General features: G+C 38.7%; 1 protein-coding gene across 6 annotated transcripts in view; it reads left to right on the forward strand.

Moving 5' to 3' along the window:
* Nf1 (neurofibromin 1) overlaps positions 1 to 17,601 on the forward strand; it is a 236,566-nt gene that overhangs the window by 98,566 nt on the left and 120,399 nt on the right. For 5 of the 6 annotated variants that reach the window (XM_055620212.1, XM_055620216.1, XM_055620214.1 and 2 more), the window contains 13 exons: positions 598 to 756; positions 2,896 to 3,145; positions 3,622 to 3,695; positions 3,882 to 3,965; positions 6,102 to 6,542; positions 6,909 to 7,048; positions 7,341 to 7,463; positions 7,998 to 8,081; positions 9,044 to 9,160; positions 9,735 to 9,916; positions 10,410 to 10,621; positions 14,831 to 14,992; positions 15,125 to 15,228. In XM_055620212.1, coding sequence (XP_055476187.1) covers positions 598 to 756; positions 2,896 to 3,145; positions 3,622 to 3,695; positions 3,882 to 3,965; positions 6,102 to 6,542; positions 6,909 to 7,048; positions 7,341 to 7,463; positions 7,998 to 8,081; positions 9,044 to 9,160; positions 9,735 to 9,916; positions 10,410 to 10,621; positions 14,831 to 14,992; positions 15,125 to 15,228 — 2,132 coding nt within the window. The remainder of the gene's footprint in view (positions 1 to 597; positions 757 to 2,895; positions 3,146 to 3,621; positions 3,696 to 3,881; positions 3,966 to 6,101; positions 6,543 to 6,908; positions 7,049 to 7,340; positions 7,464 to 7,997; positions 8,082 to 9,043; positions 9,161 to 9,734; positions 9,917 to 10,409; positions 10,622 to 14,830; positions 14,993 to 15,124; positions 15,229 to 17,601) is intronic. The other variant, XM_055620213.1, reaches the window with a different exon arrangement.

Consider the following 17,601-nt stretch of genomic DNA (forward strand, 5'->3'; position numbering starts at 1 on the left):
TATGTATGTATGTATGTATGTATGTATGTATGTATGTATGTATGTATGTATGTATGTATGTAAACACTCTCACACATACACACACACACACACACACAAATACAAACAATATTCACCCAGAACTTAAACATGGAATTACCATGTAATCCCACTACTAGGTACCAAGCAAGCGAGAGACAGAGACAGACAGACAGACAGACAGACAGACACACACACACACACACACACACACACACACACACAGAATAAGTTTACCCAACATATAACTTTATCTTTAAAAGTAAAGTTCTAATTATCCTGACAAGGCCAAATTATTATCTGTAACTCATACAGTGTTAAAATTTTCTTGTAATAGATTTTATTTCACTAAGCATCCATGTTGAGCTTGATTTGGAAGGTGGGCAAATGAGAGGCATTTGAAGGAAAGACATTGCACCAGCCTCTTTACCTCTGTGGATAAATGAATGTGCCTAAAGATGAAGCATTGGAGTTGAGAGGAAGGCTTTCCAGGGCTGCCCTAAACAAAAAGTCAGCTCTTGCTTAGTGCTGTGTTTCTCGGATGTCAGTGCTTCAGCAGAACTTCCTTCTTTTTCCCAGCAGGCAGATAGAAGTTCCTGTCATTCCCTATTCCTTTATGGAGGGTATGATGTACCTGCTAGTGGAAATACCACTCAGATGTCAGTTGACCATGATGAATTACTACGGACCTGCACCCCTGGAGCACCTCTACGGAAAGGAAAAGGAAACTCTTCCATGGTAGGTCATTCTTTGTAACTCCTGCATCATCATGTCCACTCTTAATCTTTCTGAGTGGATGTTGGCAAATTTCAGTTAAATAATTTAGCACATTAGTTACAGATTGCTTAGAATTTAGTTGTACTGCTGCCCACTCTGGAACCCTGGGCGACTTCTTCACAACTCTGTGCCTCAGTTTCTCAGATTTAAAATGGAGGTAGCAGGACATGGTGGAACAAACTTGTAACCCCAGGGTTCTAGAGGCTGAGGCAGAAGGATCACGAGTTAGTTGTTTTTTTGTTTGTTTGTTTGGTTGGTTGGTTGGTTGTTGTTGTTTTTAAAGGCAGGATATCACTATGTATCCCTGGCAATCCTGGAACTTCCTATGAACACCAGTCTGGCCTCAAATTGAGATATTTGCCTGTACCACTGTGCCTAGCCTTTTAAATTTTATTTTTTAAAAAATGTGTATAGATGGTTTGCCTACCTGTATATGTGTGCATTTGTGTGTGCCTGTTGTCCACAGAGGTCAGAGAGGGCTTCTATTCCCATGGAACTGGAGTCACAGATGGTTGTGAGTGCTAGGAAGCAAACCCAGGTCCTCTGGAACGGCAGGAAGTGCTTTTAGTGCCCTTAACTGTTGGTTTTATTCCTCTATCCCAGAGGAGACAAATTTGAAGCTAGCTTGGTCTACCTAGTAAGACTCCCCCCCCCCCAAAAAAAAAGCAGAAAACAATAATAGTAGTAAAAAAAATTAAACAAGACAGGTATAATATTGTTGGTCCAGAGTTACTGTGAAGTTTAAAGTAGGTAAAATGTAAATAGCACTTGATTATTTGATGCTGTGGCTGATAGCTATAAACATTCTGATGTGAGCCCTATAAGAAAGTCTATTCATATGCAGAAGTTGAACTAAAGAAGGATTAAAACACAGTATTTTATTTTGGTTAATATTATAGATAAGTGTTGTTAAGATTTAATGTTTTCTGTTTGCATATATATATATATTGTTAAGATTTAATGTTTGCATATATATATATATACATACATACATACATACATACATACATACATACATACATAGTCACAGTCTTTGCTTTGTAGGCCAGCCTAATCTTGAATTCACTTTAATCCTCCTGCTTCAGCCTTGCAAGTGCTGTGATTATGGGCAGTCATGCTTGGCAAGCCTTACATTTTTAAACTGGGTCCCATATAGGCCAGGCTGGCCTTGATTCTCTTCCCTCTTCCATATAAGAGCTGAGATTATAGGTTTGTAGTGCTATGCCTAGCAGGACACTAATTTCTGTATGTAAATATTCTTAAAATATAAATTACGGGGGGATGGAGAGATGGCTCAGAGATTAAGAACATTGCCTTTTCAGGTTCCTAAAGACCCTGGGTTTAATTCCCACTAACCATATAGTAGCTCATAACCATCTAACTTGAGATCTGGTGCCCTCTTCTAGTGCGCAGGCATACATATGGACAGAACCATGTATAAATAATAAATGGATAAATTTTTAAAAAATATATAAATAATAATATGAGCAGAATTATAAAAGAATTATGGAGGGTTTTGTTTTTCAGGCATAGCCTTTCAGCCTTTGGTTTTACTGTAGCCTGTGAAGGGGAAGCTTTACCAAGCCTGCAGCAGCTGCGGTGCATGCTTTGCCTGCATGCTTTTCATTTGCTTTATCATGGGTTTCTAAACCTTGTGTTTCGGCAAAGTCAGATCAGATTGCTATGTTTTGTGCTACAGGGTTAGTTTGTGTGTCATTGCACAGTCGGTGCCACTGTGTGTTTATTCCTCCCTCTAAGAAACAGCGCCTTCTGTTGTTTCCTCTTCTTTTGACATTTATGTCAGGTGGATTATAGTTTGCTTCAGGAGACTTGCTGTTGTGGTGTCTTTCATGGATATTTGTTACAGACTTTATTTACATTTCTGTAATCTAAGACACTACCTATTTGAATTAAAATGCACTACTGTTATGTAAACCATATATTGGTTTATATCATCTCATTTAGAGTGAGGTACACCAGGAAAAAAATGTATTGTTAAGAAGGAGAGTTCATGTTAGTTTCGTGTGCTGTGATAGATGGTACGTTGTTGAGTTTGTATAAAAGTCACCCAAGTTGCTGTATATTCCTCCTGCCTCCCAGGATAGCACAGTGGGGTGCAGTGGAACCCCACCAATATGCCGACAAGCCCAGACCAAGCTAGAAGTGGCCTTGTATATGTTTCTGTGGAGCCCTGACACTGAAGCTGTTCTGGTTGCCATGTCCTGTTTCCGCCACCTCTGTGAGGAAGCTGACATCCGGTGTGGGGTGGATGAAGTGTCAGTACACAACTTCTTGCCCAATTATAACACATTCATGGAATTTGCCTCTGTCAGCAATATGATGTCAACAGGTAAATGTGGCTAATTTTCTTTTTAACTAAACATCTAATTGTTTTTACAATAGAGTGTATTTGAAAGTTTCCAGGGCTAATTCAAACTGTTTACTTGAAATCTGTTTCTGAGCAAGGTAGGATAAAATTCAGTGGCATTTGAAACTGAAATTTTACCGTGTCCATTTGTTAATAACTGGCACTGTAAGTTACTGTTTATAGACTATGGAAATTACTCTGCTTGAATAGTAATTGGGGAGATTTTAAACACCTAGTCATATATTTGCCTGAACAAAGGTGAGGAGATGGCTTTTTTATATTCGAGACATTATGGAGTTGGAGATCAGTACTCTTGTAGAGACTGGTGAGAGTGCAGGATCATTTGTTTCATTCCTTCACTCTGCTCTGATAGGGTGTGGGGTTGGGGGGCTTAGCAAGTTCCTAGATGGGAAGACAGCTCTAAGCACTAACTGGGTTTGCTTGTTTCCTTTGCTTAGGAAGAGCAGCACTCCAGAAAAGAGTGATGGCCCTGCTAAGGCGCATTGAGCACCCTACTTCAGGAAACACTGAGGTATGGCCTCAGCAGCAGCAACATCCTTCCCAGGCCCCTACCCTCATGTTAGTTGTGTGATCAGGAACAACTTGAGAAGCAAAGCTGAGCTATGTGCTTATTACAAGTAGGGTACTCAAAACCTGCAGTTCCGTGTTGGCGTCATCATGTTGGGTTTACTCCTAGTGACACTTGACTTCATTTTAGGCCTGGGAAGATACACATGCAAAGTGGGAGCAGGCGACAAAACTAATCCTTAACTACCCAAAAGCCAAAATGGAAGATGGCCAGGTGAGTTTGTCCAGCGAAGGTTTTGTGTATCTGTTGTTTCATTTAAGTAATCTTGTGAGCTGCACAGAGGAGGATGCTATATGGGGTTATTTCAAGACTACTTGTGCTTCATCTAGGTCTGCTCTGCCTCATCCTGTAACTATTAGCCACATGTGTCTGCTAGACTGTAACTTATAACTTGTTCAAATTTATTAAGTTAAACTTATTTTTTCAGTTTTACAGTAGCCAAAATTAAGCATTTATTTACTCTGTTGGACAGTAGAGATGTAAAAGTTTACATCACCACAGAAATACTAAATATCTCTGCTAGAAATCACTTAGCTGAAAGAGCATTTGCTCTTTGGTGTTCTTTTTCCCTTCTTCAAAGTATTTCAGAGAACTTTTAGAAAAGATGTAACAGTGGTATATAGAGAAAAAAACAAAATTTTTAACAGTTCTCATGCTGTACATTTGTTTTGAGACAAGATCTGGTTATTCATCTTTGCTGCCTAGAACTTGGTAAGTAGGACAGGCTGTCCTTGAGCTTGCAGTAATCCTCCTGCCTTAACTTTTCAAGTGCCGGCACTACAGAGGTGTGCCACCCTGTCTGGCCCATTATGCTGTGCTGTTAGATACTCTGTAAGTAAAGGGTCTGCTGAGCAGACAAATTAAGCCCATTTTAAGGTTAAATGCAATTTTAAAGTTTGAACATTTAACTATTATTATCAAGTATATCATTCATCATCTATCACCAGTTACCCCAGAAATTAATAATTAATTGGTATTTGTATATAATTAGTTTGTGTCACCCATACTGTTCTCATTATTAGGTCTTCGAGGGAAACTGTTTATTCTCTCATTGCTGTTTTTTTTGTTATGGTCACTTAGAGCAAGAAAAAGTTGTTTTGAGGAAATAATACAGCTTTAGATCACAAAGTTTTTCTTACTAGGATAGCTTTCAATCAGCAAATAATTCATATGCTATAGAATTCTCTCTCATAAAGTGACCAGTCTAGTGATTGTTTTTAGTATAGTCACAGAATTGTGTAACTGTCAGTGGATACACAGTCAATTTTAATTCATTTTCATCCTCTCAAAGAATGACCCCTCCCCCAGTTAGCTATTTCTAGCTTTAACTTGCCATTTTTCCTACTTCTTTCTCTTCACTGCTCTAGCCTTGAGTAGCTGCTAATCTATGTTCTTTTTCTGGTTTTGTTTTGATTTTTTTTTTCCCCAAGACATTTTCTCTGTATATCCTGGGCTGTCTTGGAACTTATTCTGTAGATCAGGCTGGCCTTGAACTCAGAGATATGCCTGCCTTTGCCTCTCTAGCACTGGGGTTAAAGGTGTGCACCATCGCTGCCTGGTGTAATATATGTTCTATTTTGACAAAATTACCCTTTCTGGCCATTTTGTAGAAATGGAATCATAGATTATAAGCCTTTGTGACTGGCTTCTTTTCTCTTTCTTTTTAAGGTTCATCAGTGTTAGGACCATCAGAGATTTTTAAAAGAATTTGACACTTCAGGTTGATTTTAGTAGTCTAGCTATGACGAAAAATGTAGCTCTCTAAAAATGTGTATGGTAGGGACTGGAGAGATGGCTTAGTGGTTAAGAGCACTGGCTGCTCTTCTAGAGAACCTGAGTTCAATTCCCAGCAACCACATGGTGGCTTACAATGGCTATCATACCAATTCTAGGGGATCTAACATCCTCCCCTAGCCTTATGTATGTATGTATATATGTATTTTTATTAATTACAGTTTATTCACTTTGTGTCTCAACTGTATCCCCCTTCCTCGTCCCTCCCACTCCCACCCTCCCTCCATCTTCTCCACCCATGTCCCTCCCCCAGTCCCAGTCTACTGATAGAGGAGGTCTTCCTGCACTTCCCTCTGACCCTAGTCTATCAGGTCTCATCAGGAGTGGCCTTTTTAGACACCAGGCACACACATGGTACACAGATACACACGCAAGCAAAACATTTATATACATGAAACTAGAATTAAAAAAATAATATATAATGTAATTTCAGGCTTTCTTTTTTAAAATATAAAATGTACTTTTCCTGCTGGAAGAGATGGAAAAGAAATAAATTTGTAAAATTTTAGTCAATTTATGTTGAATTCATTCTTTTCACAAACATGTCATGTTTAGGCTGCCGAAAGCCTTCATAAGACCATTGTTAAGAGACGGATGTCCCATGTCAGTGGAGGAGGATCCATAGACTTGTCTGACACAGACTCTCTGCAGGAGTGGATCAACATGACTGGCTTCCTTTGTGCCCTTGGAGGGGTGTGCCTGCAACAAAGAAGCAGCTCTGGCCTAGCAACCTACAGCCCACCTATGGGCCCTGTCAGTGAGCGCAAAGGGTCTATGATTTCCGTAATGTCTTCCGAAGGGAATGTTGATACACCTGTCAGCAGATTTATGGACCGGCTTCTGTCCTTAATGGTGTGTAACCATGAAAAAGTGGGGCTTCAGATACGGACCAATGTTAAGGACCTGGTGGGTCTGGAGTTGAGTCCTGCTCTGTATCCAATGTTGTTTAACAAACTGAAGAATACCATCAGCAAGTTTTTTGACTCTCAAGGACAGGTGAAGTCTTCTCCACTTTGTTTTTTACCCTTCTCTATGAATTTAATAATACATTTGAAATAAATGAAGACTGTTTCTTTTAAATTATTTAAATTAGGTACCAACATGATAATTCATGCACAATTTAAAAAATTGTTATAATTAGAGAAAAAAAATGATGTTATGTAAGGATCGGCCTACTTCTACAGAACTCAGGCCGCTGGGTGTGCCTGGAGTTAGGAATCTTGGATATATGAACTAATAATACCTGTGTGAATCAGTGTGTTTGTATATTTGCCTGTGGTCTTCCTGAATGTGCTGTTGTTCTGGTGATGTGTTTTCTGTGCATTGATGTGATATCACTAATGTATTTTGTTCTCTGTGTAGGTATTATTAACTGATAGCAATACTCAGTTTGTAGAACAAACCATAGCCATAATGAAGAACCTGCTGGATAATCATACCGAAGGGAGCTCTGAGCATCTGGGACAAGCTAGCATTGAAACAATGATGTTAAACCTGGTCAGGTAAGCATTCTGCTACTGAATCATAGCAGAGTCACATTTTAAGAGGTAAGACCTCTTACACACTGGGAAGATGGTAGGATGAAATGGGTATGATGAAATAATTTGCCTTTTTTTTTTTTTTTTTTACTATTCACCTAGTATAAACTGTCACAGTAAGATAATCAAAAGTTGTGTATGTTCCTACCTAAACAAAATTTAAAGTATAAAGTTATATTTACTTTAAGAGTAAAGCATTTAGAATACCTTATCTTTTGTTCATATCTAATCTTTTTTTAATTTTATATTTAATTAGATATGTTCGTGTTCTTGGGAATATGGTCCATGCAATTCAAATAAAAACAAAACTGTGTCAGTTAGTTGAAGTAATGATGGCAAGAAGAGATGATCTCTCATTTTGTCAAGAGATGAAATTTAGGTGAGCTCTCAGAAGAGCGGGCGGGTCTTGTGACTATGTGGAGTCGAGTGTTGAATGGTGTAGTGCTTGGTTGTTTGGGGGAGGGAGGTGGCTAAAGGAGTGTGTGCCTACTTGTTTTTCTGACTGTCGTTCAAGTTTCTCTAAACTCTACCCATGGGCATCTGTTTTTCTGTTTTGTTTTCTGTCTTTTTATTTAATCTCTTCTAAAACTAAATCATGGGCACTAAAAGTTTGATTGTTTTTACATTGGCAGTATAGCAAAGGATCAGTATCAAAGTTGTGTCTCTTTGTACCCTGATGTTCGTTACTCCTGATAGCAGTATCTGGTCTATGAAATCACACTGGATTTCTTGACCATTTGCCGTGTCATAGAATAGTCTTTTGATGTGTTGGTGTACACCTGCCATCCCAACAGTCAGAAGGCTAAGGCTGACTGTGTAATAAAATTTTTTTCCTAATAATCAGACAGTAAGTATGTGTGTTAAAAATTTGCTCTTTTTTTTTTTTTTTTTTTTTTTTTTCATCATTCTGCAGGAATAAGATGGTAGAATACCTAACAGACTGGGTTATGGGAACATCAAACCAAGCAGCAGATGATGATGTAAAGTGTCTTACAAGGTAAAACAAAACAAAAACAGGGAGAGTAAAGAGACCTTAAAGTACTATCATGTTTTAATACTCAGGATAACAGGTATAGCTGTTAGGTGCATAACACACTTTATTTAAGTTGTTTTGTAAGTTGTAAACTTTTGCATTTTAAGTATAAAGTTTCTTTTTTTGTTTTAATGGAAAGTTGTTTTAGTTAAAACAAATATGCAAGAGGCTAAGGAAAGTGGTGTTGGCTTGAGAAGAATGGTTAACAGTTATTGAGAAAGAAGATATATAAAGTATTAGATTGTATTACTTTATGATTAGATAAAGGTATTGATTGAGGAATATAATTGTAGTAAGTCTTGTTAAGAAATAATTGCTTAGGTGCTTTAATGACAGGTGATTGATACATATCAGAAATGGTAACTATTATCTGTATGACAACTTCATCTGTTTCTCTGGCCAGCTGTAACTTAGTAGTATATACTTTTTATTTATTGGTTGATTGAGTTACTTCTTTATCATTATCTTCTTCATCATCATTATTTGTTTCTGTTTTTTTTTTTTTCAAGACAGAGTTTCTCTGTGTAGCCTTGGCTGTCCTGGAACTCACTCTGTCTGTAGACCAGGCTGGCCACAAACTCAGAGATCTGCCTGCCTCTGTTTCCTGAATACTGGGATTAAAGGCATGTGCCACCACTGTCCATTGAGTTTTTTATGTTGTGATGTTGGAACTTGAACCTAAGATTTGTAGATGTTAAAATGGACTACATCCTAAGCCCCATCATTTTGATTTAACATAGATATTATGCTAAAAATTACTTTTCTGTAAGTTTCCCCACCAGTTTGAAGTCTTTGTGTGTGAATGTTCTTGGCTTGGTATATTTGCTTATGTTATTTAGGTTGTGCTTATAGTTTAGTTAGTGGAATAAAGAGCTCCTTAAGTTCATGTCTGAAAGTCTCATAGTTTCTAAATTATTTTTCTTTAGAGATTTGGACCAAGCAAGCATGGAAGCTGTAGTATCACTCCTCGCTGGTCTTCCACTACAGCCTGAAGAAGGAGATGGGGTAGAACTGATGGAGGCCAAATCACAGTTATTTCTTAAGTAAATTTCAACCAACAAAAATCACAGCAAAAAGCAAATAGAGCTTCCTCCCTACCAAACAAAGAAATGTAACCAAAGTAGCTAATTATTTAAAAGTAGACCTAATTGCTTTTATATTGTTGCCATTAGCTGCTCTCATAAAACATACCTTATCTATTTGTGAAATCATAGGACCATGATAGGAAAGTAATTTTGTTGTGTTTTATAAAGAAAAAATTGTTATTGATTTTTTGTTGTTGTTAACAAATCTAGATTGCTTTGTTAAGTCACTTAAAATGACCATGTCTTAAACTATTTGGAACATCAATTTTGTACCTAAATATTAAAAATGACATTTGCCAGCAAATGTTGCACATCTTTAGTGCCTATGTCATGAAATGAATACTGTACTTTGTCAGGATAAAATAATTCTCACAGCACCTTAATAATGAGCCACTTTGACTTCTTACCCCACATTAGAAAAGCAAGTATTCACAGCCACACATAGTGTCGTATATGATTACTAAGAATGTGTGTCTAGCTTTCTGGTTGGTGTGGCCTTTGCTGTATAAAGGTCAATTCTTGTGTTTCCCAGGTACTTCACATTATTTATGAACCTTTTGAATGACTGTAGTGAAGTTGAAGATGAAAATGCACAAACAGGTGGCAGGAAGCGTGGCATGTCTCGGAGGCTGGCATCCCTGAGGCACTGTACGGTGCTTGCAATGTCAAACTTACTCAATGCTAATGTGGACAGTGGACTCATGCACTCCATAGGTGAGAGCAGGTGAAAGCTACATATCAAACTGGCCCAGCACGGCGGTGCGTAGCTTTAAACCCAGAAACAGGAGGATCTTTGAGTTCAAGGCCATGTGGTCTACACACTGAGTTCCAGGACAGTCAAGGCTACACAGTGACCCTGTCTCAAACAAACAAAACAAAAAAGAAATATAAAACCTTGAGGGCTGGTTTGGAAAACTTGCTCATTGGTTTAGAGCCCCCGCTATTCTTTTCGAGGCCCTGGTTTTAATTCCCAGCAGCCACCTGGCGGCTCATAACCGTCTGTAACTCCAGGCTCGGGGGGTGGGGGGATATGATAGTGCCTCCTGGGTTCCATGGTAACCAGGCACACATGTGGTACCCAGATATACCTACATACGAAACACTCCTGTACATAAAACAATGAAAACTCAGAGTTGTCATGACATGTGAATGAAAACTGCTTCAGTCAGTCTGTGGTAGTAAATTCACATCTGTCTGTCCTTGGCAGGGCTAGGTTACCACAAGGATCTCCAGACAAGAGCTACATTTATGGAGGTTCTGACAAAAATCCTTCAACAAGGGACAGAATTCGACACACTTGCTGAAACCGTGTTGGCAGATCGTTTTGAGAGACTTGTGGAACTGGTCACAATGATGGGAGACCAGGGAGAGCTCCCTATAGCTATGGCTCTGGCCAATGTGGTGCCTTGTTCTCAGTGGGTAAGTTTATTGAGAAAGAAGAGACATGGAATGCCTGACAGAGCCAGTGCTTCAAAATAAGTGTGTTCAGAAATGTTTATTAAGTGAACTGCTCAAGTTTAAGAACTAGAAAAAATTATGTAATATAGAGCTGAGAATGAAGCTCAGTTGGCAGAATGCATTTCCCAGCACCCCAGAAAATCCATCATGGTTGTGCATGTCTGTAATCTTAGCACTTGCGGGGGGGGGGGGGGGGGGGGCGGCGGCACAGGAGGATCAGAAGTTCAAGGCCTTCCTTGCTTAAATAGTGAGTTCGAGGCCAGCTTGAGCACTATAAGACTGTTGCAAAAAATAAAAATAGACCAACTTGAGCCACTAAACTTTTTTTTTAATATTTTATTTTCAACTATGGAGAAGTGATTGGTACTCCTACCCTTGACTAGTATTTTCTTTCATTCCACCCCTGTGAAAAAGTCCATTTAATCACAAATGAAAAGAAAATGTAAAACTGCTAATGTGATCCCATGTTTACATATTAAAGTAACTAGTAAACCTAATGTTAGTTGTTAAATAATGCTAAATCTGTTATCTGTGATTTATGTTGATAACTACCTTTGCCTTATATAACTTAATTTTTATTTGACATCTTATCATTTGCATTTGAAATCTGCAGTTGAAGGTGTACTAGATATGGTGGCACACACTTGTAATCCCAGCACTTGGAAAGTAGAGGCAAGAGAATCAAGAATCAAAGGTCATCTTTGGCTACGTAGCAAGTTCAAGGCCAGCTTGGGCTACATAAGACCCTGTCTCAAAACAAAATGGACCAATAAAATACTGTGGACATAGATGGCTTTTTGGCCTTCTGTTTATTTTGTGTTCTGGAGATTGCTGGCAGGACCTCATACATGTTAGGCAGCTGCTTTATCACGGAGCTGCACCCTCCACCCGTAAAACTAGAGCATTCTTAACACATTTGAAAGCTTGGAGGAAGCTCTGGCTCGTTTCCATTTCCGAAATCCATGTGGATCCCTGTGTTGTTGCCTATGTCTTTAATCCCAGCATTGGAGAGCCAAAGGCAGACAGATCTCTGTGAGTTCAAGATCAGTCTGGTCTACACAGCAAGTTCCAGGCCAGCTGGAACTATACAGTGAAGCCCTGTCTCCCCCCCCTTCCTAAAGCCATGTGGTTTGAAAAAAAAAAAAAAAAAAAGACTTGAATAAGAGCAACTTCGAATTACTAAGCTAATCTTAGTTTTTGCTTAAAAGCTGTAGATGGAAGAGTAAGTAACCAGAAAGACAGGACAGCAATCTTCCAATGGCTGGGGTTGGATTCTCAGCTCTCACATGGTCACTTACAACAGCTTGCAACTCCAGTCCTAGGCGTTTGGGTGCTCTCTTCCAGTCTCCATAGGTAAAGCAGCCATTCACATAAAATGAACAACAACAAAACCCAAGAAAATCCACCTGTAGAAGAGGCAGGAGAGATGGTTTGGTGGTTAAGAGTACTTGCTGCTGTATAAAAGGACTGGAGTTCAGATCCTAGCATGCACATGGGACAGCTCATAAACAGATGCTCACATGCTCCAAGAGATCGAGGTCCCTTTCCGACTTCCATGGACACATGTGTACTCCTACACTCAAACTGGATATATACATTAAAAAATACCTAGAAGTTACAAACAGAGTCTGTGAGATTATGTTTTATACATCTAGAAATAAAGCTCACATTCTTTGCCCTGGTTTATATTCCTATACCTAATCCTGTCCCTGCCTTATCTTTGCCTTCTTTTTGTTCCTCAAATGTTCCTGCTCTGTTTCTGCTCTAGAGTATCCTTGCTGCCGCCGCCACTTTTTAATATGCTTCTGTGATTGTTTTGATTTGATTCAGTTTGATTTTAGTAAGACTATTTAACATGAGCTTTGTTCTTAATTGTCTGTTTGGTTTTTTTGTTTGTTTGCTTTTTTTTTTGTTTGTTTGTTTTTCTTTAAAGACGAGGAAGGGTTCCACCTTGTGGCTCTGGCTGGCCTGAAACTTACCTTATACATCTTCAAATGTATTATAAATAAATATTCTGAATTCTTTTTAGTATTTACCTGTAATTAAAGATACTTTAGTAATTTTCTTAATAAAGACTCAAGGTCTGGTGATGCAGCCTAGTGGTAGAGATTTTTGTCTATCATGCATGAGATTACCCCTAACACAAGAAAACAAAAGTTGATTTAAGTCTAAGAAGCATTGTTTCATTTTCCTACAGTAAGGATTTCTGAGCATTATATTAAATAACTTTAATTAATTAATTTCTTTATTAAATACTTTTTATTTTTTTACTTTTTTGGAGATAGGCTGTCTCTTCCTATGCCTGTCTGATCTAGAATTTCTTATGTTAAAACCAGGCTGTAGCTTCAAATGCACAAAGGATTTTTGCCTTTTGTTGCAAGGATTAAAGGCATAGCTGGCCTCAGTTACTTAGGTTTTTTTTAGATTTTATTGATTTTTATTTTATGTATATAGATATTTTACCTGCATGTATGTTTATACACCATGTGTGTACAGTGCCCAAAGAGGCCTGGTAAAGCTGTTAGATCCCTGAAAGTGGAGCTAAAGTAAAATGGCTTGTAAGCTGCATGTGGTTTCTGGGAATTGAATATGGTCCTCTGGAAGAGCAGCCAGTGTTCTTAATGGCTGAGCCATCTCTCCAGCTTCTAAATTACTTTCCTTCTTTGACAGTTTCATACATATAAACAATGTCTTTTGATCACAAACACCAGTGTTTCTCAACCTCCTAATGCTGCTACCCTTTAATACAGTTCCCTCATGTTGTGGTGACCCCCAACCATAAAGTTATTTGTATTGCTTCTTCATAACTTTAAATTTGCTATTATGAATTGCAATTTAAATATCTGATATCTGAACTGGAACCCTTGTAAAAGTGTTGTGTAATCCTCAAAGGAGTCTGGTCCCACAGGTTGATAGCCTTGGCTCCTCACACCCCACCCCTTTTGTTTTTCTTTTAAAAGACAAGATTTCACTATGGCTTGAATACTTTTTAAAGCAAAGCAAAAGAAACACACACAAAAACCTCAGGACCAGCCATATTAGCTAGAGCTGCTGAGGAATTGTGGGCACCTATGAACAATACCTTCTCCTTACCCCCCTCACCCCCACCGTTGGATCTCCTATATAACTCAGCCCAGCCTCAGGTTTATGATCTTCCAGCCTTCACTTCCTGGGTACTGTGATTAAAAGTGTGGACTATCATATTTGTTAAAACTTTATTTAAAGTGAACAAAAATTTAAAAAATTTATTTGATTATGTAAATGCATGTTTTAAAATTCAGTTGTTTAGAGTTTTCGGGATTTAGGAGAAGAAATGAGAGTAGAAATATGTTTAACATGAGGCTCTAAATTTAAACCAGTACCTAGGCAAGCCCCCCTCCCCCACCCAAGCTGGATCCTAAACCCAACAACTTCCAATTTGTCCCTAAATTCTTGTCCTTTTTCCTTAACTTGATAATGGAAGGTAGAATTTTTATATTTTGTCAAAGCTGTATTGTGTTTTTGTGGGAATAAAGTAGAATGCTGAGTCTTTGTAATTCTCTGGCTTCCTGGGTATTTGTGGTTAGGATTATTCAGTCTTTTCCCTTCCTCCAGGGCCTTGCTCTTGTAACCCTGGGACCAAGCCAGACTTAGGATAGGGCTTTTCGACTGTGATGGCCTTTATTATTGTTTGGAGCTTTATATATTTATTATATAAATAATAAAAGGTTGACTTCAATCCTAATTCTCTAGTTGTATGTAAATCTGACTGAGTTTTGGGTTTTAAATGCTTAGACATGCCTCCACACCCTTTCTGATTTTTAAGTAATTCTTCGGTGTTTGCATTTTTGTTGTTTTTCTGCCTTTGTGGTATTTTATTTAGTCAGTTCTAAGAAACAGTCTGTTCAAAGTGAACTCTTGTTAATATGGGCCAATTTTTGGAAGTCAGTCTGCAGTAAAGACTCATATCTTACAACAGTTAATCCTTAGCACTATCAATATCAGTTGGAAACAGGTTTAAAAGTCATCTTCTGTGGATAATATAAATCTTAGGAGTAATCATTCACCTTGACTTTAACAGGTGACTGTGAACGTTAGATTTGCCTCTTTTCTAACCTTTTTCAAATTTTTAAATCTACATAAGAAAAAAGTAAAATTATTCACACAAACCTGATTCTGTTTTGTTACCAGGATGAGCTGGCTCGTGTTCTGGTCACTCTGTTTGATTCTCGGCATTTGCTCTACCAGCTGCTCTGGAACATGTTTTCTAAGGAAGTAGAGCTGGCAGATTCCATGCAGACACTCTTCCGAGGCAACAGCTTGGCCAGTAAGATAATGACATTCTGTTTCAAGGTTTGTATCATTCATGTTGTGGTTATGTGTACACTAAGTCTGTTGAGAAGAAATGACTTACAGAATGTGCTAGGTTGATTATCTTTTTAATGCAGCATGTATGGTTTAGTGTTTAATTGTGTGTTTCGTTAGGTATATGGTGCTACTTACCTACAAAAGCTCCTGGACCCTTTATTACGTATCGTTATTACATCTTCAGATTGGCAACATGTCAGCTTTGAAGTGGACCCTACCAGGTTTGTCTTCTTTTCACAATTGCTCCCTCACTGCTTTACAGTACTGTATGAAGTCACCTTATGTTCCTGTCCTTGGTTTTGTTTTTTGTTTTCATAAAGATTATGCATTAGTATGTAGCCCAAACTGTCCTTAAACTTGAAGTCTTCCTGCCTCAATTCTGACTTACTGGAGTTTTACACTAAAAGTTAACACACAAATACATTTTTCCTTAAAGAATAAAAACATTAACAGATACTATTAAAGGCATCATTGAGTCCCACCTATGGACACCTTTCTGGTTTACTCTGTAACTGTAGAAGATGTACATTGTAATGTGGTTGCTTGATTTAAAAGGTGCAACACTGAATCTGTGGTTTGCAACTTCATTCTTTTCATTTAGCTATGAGGATTAATCTTATTCTTTTATACTGTTGCATGCTATTATATAGTTTAGTTCTAAATATTTACTTGGTTGCATAGCCCTTTGACTTTTGCCATAACTTTATTATTGTTGTTTTGAGGCAGGGTCTCACTGTAATTCTTGCTGTCCTGTAGCTCATTATGTAGACAAGGCTGGCCTTGAACTCAGAGAAATCAGCCTGCCTCTGCCTCCTCTGCTGGGATAAAAGATGTGCACTACCACACCCACCCCAACTTTGTTATTATTCTTCTAGCATTGTTTTCCATACTCAAGCTGTTTACTATAAAAATGATTTTTCTAAGTGCAAATGAGGCTGTTTGTTTCCTATGTTTTGTTTTGGTGATGTTGGTAATTGTACTGAGATCCTTCTGCACTACCACTAAGCTTATTCCCAACCTTAGTAGAAATCTTTTTGTCACTTATGAGACGCCATCAGTGGTTCATTGTTGACAGTGAAATGCAGCACAGATTGTTTGCTTTGTATAAGCCACCTTTACCTCATCATGCACATTTCATGTTCACTTCATACTTTATGATGCAAAGAAATATACATACTTTAAAATGTTCTTGCACAAGGTTCTTTGGGATTAGAGCTATGTAATAATGTTTCCCATATATGTTTATAAAGAAGTACTATCTTTGTGTGTGTGCATGCTGTGTGTTTGTGGTACATATGTGAAGGTCAGAGTACACTTCAGAGATCAACAGGCTTTCTTAGCAAGTCCCTTTGTCTATTGAGCCATCTTGCCAGTTCACCCCTTCATTTCTGACCATGTTAAAAAATCGAGAAAGCAGGCTCAGTCTATGGCTGATGGCTAAGTGGTAGACCACTTGCCTAGTAGCACATGTAAAGCCCTTGGTTCCATCCTTAGCAAAATATGCGTGCACGCGCGCACACACACACACACACACACACACACACACACACACACACACACTCTAAGATGTAGGAAAGGGAGACATCCATAACAGCTGTAACTTTTACTTCTGATAAAAATGACTCTTGAGGGGCTGGAAAGGTGGCTCAGTGATGAACAGCACTTGTTCTTCTACAGGACATGAGTTCAGTTCCCAACATCCATATTAGTTGGCTCACAACTGCCTGTAACTGCAGTTTCAAGGCATCTTCTAGCCTTGGAGGGCACCTAAATGTGTGGCATACACTCACATAGATTCATACACGCAAACAAAAACCTTAGGAAGCTTGGCAAAAGAGACTCTAGATCCCAAGGGCACACAGGCTTGTTTACACTTGAGAATGCAACCCACTCTGATAAGTCAGGATTGTCGAAAGTCTACTCTCCCATGTTAAACAGTAAGAAAAACTGCCTACGAATGCTTAAGGGCTGAGGATGTAGCTCAGTAATGCAATGCTTGCCACGAATGCATAAGGTCTGTGTTAGCTCTCCAGAGGAAGTTGGAGAAAGAAAAGAAAAGAAGGGGATGTTGGGAAAGAGAGCGTGCTAGAGGAACAAGAAAAGGAAGAGAGAAACAGATTGGCTGAAAGAAACAAAAACATCTAGCACATGTAGTTTAGATTGTTTGGTTTTTGCCATGCTGGGAATCAAGCTGTGGACACACGGCTGTAGAAGTTCTCTGCCACTGAGCCCCATCTTCACTAGTAGTAACTTGTTTTGGATCCAACAGAGGGCTGAGGTCACAAGGCAAACCATACTGACACTGAGTAGAAACAGGTTGACCAAAGAGTGTCAGTGCTCACCGTGGGAAGAGCTGCTGGAGCCAGGAACTAGTAGGTGTGCTTAGGCCACACTGATGAGTCCTGGAGGTGGAGTGTGGACTAGCTTAACAGTTAGAATTCCTGGGGCTACCTCACCTTTGTGAGTTTGACCTTCAAAAGCCTTGCTGGGTTTTGAAGAAGAAGGAGAAGGAGAAGGAGAAGGAGAAGGAGAAGGAGAAGGAGAAGGAGAAGAAGAAGAAGAAGAAGAAGAAGAAGAAGAAGAAGAAGAAGAAG

Source organism: Psammomys obesus, unplaced genomic scaffold (genome assembly GCF_907164565.1).
Source record: "Psammomys obesus unplaced genomic scaffold, mPsaObe1.curated_primary_1811, whole genome shotgun sequence".
NCBI classification, from domain to species: domain Eukaryota; kingdom Metazoa; phylum Chordata; class Mammalia; order Rodentia; family Muridae; genus Psammomys; species Psammomys obesus.